Consider the following 7,104-nt stretch of genomic DNA (forward strand, 5'->3'; position numbering starts at 1 on the left):
ATGGGAGTGTAAATGGATATTTTTTTTCTCGAAAACAGTTTGGTATTGTATGTCAAAAGGCTTAAAAATGTGCATCCTCTTTGATCCAGTAAATTCCACTTATAGGAGTGATCCTAAGAAGATAATGAAATAGTTGAATAGCCATTAAAATAATGATGTAGATCTACGTTTCTTAACATAGATGGATGTCCATGATTTATTGTAAGTAAAAACTCAGATTAGAATAAATATGCTATGGGGCACCTGGGTGGCTCAGTCGGTTAAGCGTCCGACTTCGGCTCAGGTCATGATCTCACGGTCCGTGAGTTTGAGCCCTGCGTCGGGCTCTGGGCTGACAGCTCAGAGCCTGGAGCCTGCTTCAGATTCTGTGTCTCCCTCTCTCTCTGGCCCTCCCCCGCTCATGCTCTGTCTCTCTCTGTCTCAAAAATAAATAAACATTAAAAAAAAGAATAAATATGCTATGTGTGTTGCCACAGACACATGTATATAAAACATTTGCTAGACTACAAGGCACATTTGGCTCTAAGAAAGGTAAAATGTAGATATATTTGTATATATCCCTGTTTGTGTGCACTACAAGTAATAACATTTTTTCTATTCGTTCAAAATCATTTCGAACGAGCGTATCTTTAATAATCAGAAAAAATAAAGATATTTATATTTTTGAAAGACTACATATAATATCAGGGGATGAAGGGATAGGACCTTGGAAAATGAGAAGTGAATTACATGCCAAAATATGAAAAATGAAAGTAATCTTTTATCCTTTATATCCTTTCGTGTTTTAAAATCCTCTATTGTAAATACACCTTCCTTTGCTAATCAGAAAAAGGAACAAAAGATCGAACACCCAATGTCTGATTGCTTACACATAACATTACGGGCAAGATCTGTGGAACACCCAAGACTTTCTTTAGTTTATTTGTCCCTTAGAGCTGTGGGGCCTGGTGGGACAAATCACAAAGGGGCGAAGGAGGCACCCAGGCCTCAGAACCCCAGGCTGCTCACTGACTCTGCCACGTAGGTTGCGTTTCTTTATCAAATCATCAACCAATTATATGGGCTTTGTTGTTGTTGTTGTTGTCGTCAGGAAAACTTTCTATGAGCCAGTGGGCTTTTTCCATGGAGAACACTTTGGGGCTGAACTTACCATGGAGATCCCTGAGTTCACGTCTGGTCACCACAGACACCAATGGAGATATTAACTACATGTCCAGCTTCCAGGATATCCACATTCAGAAACCTGTGAAAGAGGCAAGTGAAACATAGCCCCAGCTGAAACCTGGCTGGAGCGAAACACCCTTCAGATGACCTGTGAGAGGGACTCAGTCTTGAAAAGTTGGGTGTGGAATCATCTAATGGATGGGCATGGCAGGCTTGGGGAAGGCCTCCGGGGGCTCCCCCAAGTACATAGTGATCTGTTCGGGAAATTTGTGCTTTCTAAGGATAGGCAAAATGGAAAAAGAAGGAAAAGCTTCTGCGAGAAAATCCATGTCAAATCAGAAGGGCAGATACGACACCCCCTCTTTCATACAACTCACCCCTTCAGCTCCTCAACAGAGTCCCTATTACACCGCGAGAGTATAGACCTGCTGACATGACATCTTATGCCTTAAGTGTTTGTAAAATTAAAAATCTCTTATTAAAATGGGAATACCCCGGGGAGAGTTGTAAGGCCCGTCCCCGGCCCGTACTTATTAACAACTCTTTGCCAGTTAGTTACCACACTGGGCTGAACGTGAGCCGATGGGAAGGAAGACTGGGGCGATTGTTTGCAGGGGAGATGAGAAGGTCAGAGCAGAGAGAAGAGAAGTAAGGCAGGTGGGAAACTAAGACACCCCCACAAGAGAGGCTTCGGCTTCACGCAAGAGGCAGTTTACCACGGTGACCAGACTCACGGGCCTTGGCTTCGGGCAGCTGAGATCAGATCCCATTCCCTAGCTACGTGAACCTTGCAAAACTTACCTTACCTCTCTGTTTTCTGATCTGTAAAATGGACATAATAATAGTTCTTTTCTTTGGGGCCGTTGCTGAGGACTGAATGAAATAGCCCACAGAAAAGTCTCAGGCCGGAGCCCGCGCGCACGTGCTCTCAGTACGTGTTGGCTGTTGTTCACTGCTTCTTGATCAGTCAGGGCCCTGCAGACTGCACACGCCTCCGCACGCAACAGCGTGGTCTTTTCTCTGATTAAAGAAGGTTGGGACTCCAAGGAAGGCCTGCCTTCTCGAATTTCTGTCTGAATCACATGCTTTGAATTGGTGGGAACGTTTTGTATTTGTAGCATGTACTAAAATTGACCGTTATGAATTCTATGTGTTTTAACATTTAGAACGTCTTTATTTTAGGCTCAATCTACTCTAATTGAAACTCTGTACAGATACCGATCCGACCTGCAAATCATCTTTAATGTCATTGATTCTGATCACTCAGGTAAATGAACTTTGATTAGTTCGGTAGCAGTGGAAAGCAAGGGCTAATCTGTTTCTCAGAAACCAGAACTCTATTTTCATCTATTGCATTCTTCATCCAAAGTTGGTTTAACTCAGGGCTGGGGGGGAGGCGATGATAAACTCATGATTAGGATTATTACTATTTAAAAAAATTTTTTTTAATATTTATTTATTTTTGAGACAGAGAGAGACAGAACATGAACGGGGGAGGGTCAGAGAGAGAGGGAGACACGGAATCTGAAACAGGCTCCGGGCTCTGAGCTGTCAGCACAGAGCCCGATGCGGGGCTTGAACTCACGGACCGTGAGATCATGACCTGAGCTGAAGTCGGACACTTAACCGACTGAGCCACCCAGGCGCCCCAGGATTATTACTATTTTAGTTTGTCCACCAACTGTATTCAAGACCATATGGCCCCTATATAGGCCTCTGTATCTGTTAGACAAGAATAGCTCCTTTTATAAATCATCAGCACAGATGAAAAGATAATTCACTGTCCATTTAAACATAGTAGTTACTCCTGGCAATAAAAATCATTCCTGGAGTTCTGATTCTATGTTTGGGACTCAGGGGTATGAAAATTCATTTCTGCTTGGCTTTGATGCATGATTACTTATTTTCAAGCTTTATTATTATTACTTTTTTAATGTTTTTATTTATTTTTGAGAGAGAGAGAGAGAGAGAGAGAGAGAGAGAGAGAGAGAGAATGTGAGCGGGGAGGGGCAGAGAGAGGGAGACACAGAATCCAAAGCAGGCTTCAGGCTCTGAGCTGTCAGCACAGAGCCGGATGCAGGGCTCAAACTCATGAAGAGCGAGATCATGACCTGAGCCAAAGTCGGGTGCTTAACTGAGCCACCCAGGCACCCCATACTTATTTTCAAACTTTAAAACAATCACCAGATAATCCTCAACCGCAGAGATCACAGAATACCAAAAGGTCAATAATCAAAATATGAAAGCAAATGATTGCCTAGAAAACATGGCAGAGCCATTGTTTGCAGTCCTCTTGTTGAGTGCCAGGGTAACTTCTCCCTCTGCCCTGATGTCCTTTTCCCTTAGATTTTAGATCTTGTAATTTCTATACCACATAGGGTCCCACGGTCCATAATCTACCCCCATCCCTTGAGTGTATACTCATTCCAGGTTTGGAATAATGTCAGGGCCACTTGGTAGTTGAAAGTGACACATTGTTTCTTATATTTACAATCTGACTTTTCCATCTCCTTCAGTGTCTGATGGTCAGGCACGGCAGTGAACTTCTTCTCATTGGGACCATTCAATCAGTATAGCTTCCCCACTCCGCCATTAAGTGGGTCTTAACACGAACACTCACACCTTCTTCTATATTCTTCTAGGCCTGATTTCCGTGGAAGAATTTCGTTCCATGTGGAAACTCTTCAATAGTCACTACAACATTCATATTGATGATTTTCAAATTGATGAGCTCGCTGAAAGAATGGACTTAAACAAAGATGGAAGCATTGACTTTAATGAGTTCCTAAAGGCTTTCCATGTAGTGCATAAGTTGGATAAGTTGAACAAATCAGGTAGCGGCCTTGCTTAACAAGAGCTAGGGCTCTCTCTGCTTGTAAACCCTGGGGCCCAAACCACCGACACCATCTTTTCCCGAACCCTTGTAATTCATAATCAGTTGTAGAGAAAAGTAGACCCCCATTCGTGTCATGAGCAGATGTATAGTGTGGGTATTTGAGTCTCCAGTAAGCTGTAATTGGAAAGACTAGGTTAAATGTCAGCTGATGGGATTTGGCTCCAGTGTTAGGACTCATGCATTGCCAGGTAGAAACTGGGTTTGAGCCTAGTGTTGGCCTCCTTGACCAAGATACCAGAGGAGTTTGGAAACATGTTGAAAGGAACCCACAGAACCGCAGAGAAAAGTGCAACATCTGTGAATGACTGAGGGATGGGAGGAGGAATACCAAACTAGTAATGGAATAAAATACTTCCATCTTTAAACTGAATCTTCTTTTTTTTATTTAAAAAATATTTTTTTAATTTATTTATTTTTGAGAGAGAGAGACAGAGTGTGAGTGAGGTCAGGGCAGAGAGAGAGAGGGAGACACAGAATCTAAAGCAGGCTCCAGCTTCTGAGCTGTCAGCACAGAGCCCGACGCGGGGCTCGAACTCATGAACCCTGAGATCATGACCTGAGCTAAGTCGGATGCTTAACTGACTGAGCCACCCAGGCACCCCTTTGAGCTGAGTCTTCTTTGGAGACCATAAACTGGTGATTCTCAATCGTGGGGGAACCACCCTTGAGGGATGGGGGTCAATCAGATTCTTCGTGGAAGCTGTGGGAGTGGATTGTTTGAAAAAGCTTTTTTTTTTTTTTTTTTTTTTTCCTGTCTGTTGGAGATACAAAGTGAATACAATTCACGTTGAGCCCTACAATTAATATGGTTTGACACGGTCATTGGTGAGATGGGGCCTTGGTTATGCATACATTTTGCAATTTATTCTGGTATTCTGATTGCATATCAAACATAATAGGTTTCCCTTTAAAGGCGAGTATGTGTTTCATTGTTTTCTAATTTTGAGAACTTCAAGATCTGTCAACATGCCACGTTAGATCTCCTGCAACCTTGCTTGATAGACACACCAGAAATAATGGATAAAATACAACAAATATATATATATATATGCATATATATATGCATAGCTGAGCTGACAAGAAAGTAAAAGAAACCCCTACTGGGCAAGGGAAAAAAGGCATAATTAAAACCAGAGCTATACTAACGTCGGACAGGGTAGACTCTGAGGCAAAAAATATCATCAGGGGTAAAAAAAGGTCATTGCTGAATGCTGAGAGGAATGCTTCGCCAGGAAGACAGAAGAATTATAAACATATATGCATCCAATAACAGAACTCTAACATTTGTAGTGCGAAAATTGACATAACCAGTAGGAGAAATTGATAGAGATTTTTAATATGCCCGTGCCAGGAATTGACCATCTAAATAAAAAAGTGTAGAGTTTTGGGCAACCTAATTCACCTAACTGTGGGCATGTGTACTCTGGAATCAGTTTTAGAGAATACACATTGTTTTCAAGCACACATGGGACGTGTATAAAAATTGATCATGTATTAGACCACAAAACATCTCTCAAATACCAAGCAACCAAAACCCAAGATACTACATTCTCCGATGATAATGCAATTAAATTAGGAGAAGACATAAGAAGGTAACCAGATTAATGAGTGCCAAGTGACATAACTGGAGCTCGACCAGAAATTGCTACAAATGCTTCACAGGACTACGGCAAATAACTCTTTTCAAAAATAGGTGAATGGGCCGTTTTCTAGGGAAAACTCTAATTTACTAAAGCTAACCGGAGAACAAAAAGAGGGTCTGAGGAGACATAACCGTTAAGGAGTGGGCTGGTGTTGCCACGTGTCCTTTTGGCCGGCTGAACTACATTTCTCAGAATCCCCCTGTCTCACGTGTTTCTGCTTAAGGTGGGCGGCCAGGGAGATTCTTGAGTGGTCGGGAAGGCAAAGGAAAGTGGCGGTCGTGGCGTGGCTCCCACACGCTGTTGCTGACCCGCGAGACACTTTGCTGGTGTGGAGGGGCTGCTAGGCCGGCACTTGCTCTGAGTTGCCCTGGGTCCTCTGTCAGCTTCTTTGATTCCTGGCCCAGGCGTGTCTTAGCTCCCGGCCGAAGGGCCCTGGCTTCTGCAGGATGACCTCGTCACCAATCACCAACAGCGGAGACTAAGAGTGGGCTCCGTCTTCAGTCCGCTCTTGTGGAGTGCCAGCCTGTGCTCGTGTGTTCCAGCCTGCTTCCCCTTCTGCCTGCCCGCCCCGTGGACTCGGAGCTCCGACACCAGGTACGGCGGCTTCCGGAGCCCGCTTAACCAGCTCCCGCATTTGCATAAGCCCCTTCTAGTGGTTTCGTATGTATACGCATACACACATGGATCGTCCCGGCTCGGCCTCGGGTTGAACCCCGACTGATACAAAATTTCGCGCCGAGACTGGTTCCAAAAGAACAGAATCTTAATGAGTGCTCCGAATGTGTACAACCTGATGTATCTGGAGCCCCTGCCCCGTTGTCTCCTATGAAAATCCGCGGATGATCCCAGGATAGCGGTTTTAAGGCAGTCCGGCATGAGTCTTTCTTTTTGTTGCTTCCTGAATAGCATTTGGTTATCTCTTCTTGGCGTTCTTTCTGGAACTCTCATTTTCTCTCCTGGGCTTCCAGTCGCGAATTGATTATTTGCCTTTGTTGGAATTTTCACCGAAAGAATATACTTTGATTTTCCTCAAGATTGGTAACTAATGTCTATTTAGTGCCACGATTTTGTAGTTTTGTGCTTTGTGTTGGTGATTTCACCGTGGAAAGCGGCCCTCAAACATAGTGCTGAAGTTCTTGCTCGTGTTGTTCCTGAAGTGCAAGGAGGCCTTGGCGGGGCGGGGGGAGAGACAGGTGTTTCAGAGAAAACAGGTGCGTTAGATAAGCTTCCTTCGTCCGTGTTGATGAATCATCTATGTGTATGAAATGGGGCGTCTGTGAACAGAAACACACGTACAATGAGGTTATGTTACTGATCGTGTGACGAAAATCTTGTGACCGAAGTCTCGCAGGGACCGAGCCCTGTATTTCCCCAGGAGCGCTGCCTCAGTGTTCACGAAAG

The 7,104-nt window shown here is 44.0% G+C and overlaps 1 protein-coding gene across 1 annotated transcript in view; it reads left to right on the plus strand.

Annotated features, from left to right (window-relative positions):
• The window catches only part of PPEF1 (protein phosphatase with EF-hand domain 1), a 69,965-nt gene extending 65,889 nt beyond the window's left edge, over positions 1 to 4,076 (plus strand). Inside the window, exons 12-14 of the mRNA XM_047076366.1 lie at positions 1,091 to 1,254; positions 2,347 to 2,431; positions 3,807 to 4,076. Coding sequence (XP_046932322.1) covers positions 1,091 to 1,254; positions 2,347 to 2,431; positions 3,807 to 4,015 — 458 coding nt within the window. The 3' untranslated portion in view covers positions 4,016 to 4,076. The remainder of the gene's footprint in view (positions 1 to 1,090; positions 1,255 to 2,346; positions 2,432 to 3,806) is intronic.
• Positions 4,077 to 7,104: the final 3,028 nt, after the last annotated feature.

Source organism: Lynx rufus, unplaced genomic scaffold (assembly GCF_022079265.1).
Source record: "Lynx rufus isolate CCGP_SWC_20201006 ecotype Redwood Valley unplaced genomic scaffold, mLynRuf1.p SCAF_14, whole genome shotgun sequence".
In the NCBI taxonomy this organism is placed as follows: domain Eukaryota; kingdom Metazoa; phylum Chordata; class Mammalia; order Carnivora; family Felidae; genus Lynx; species Lynx rufus.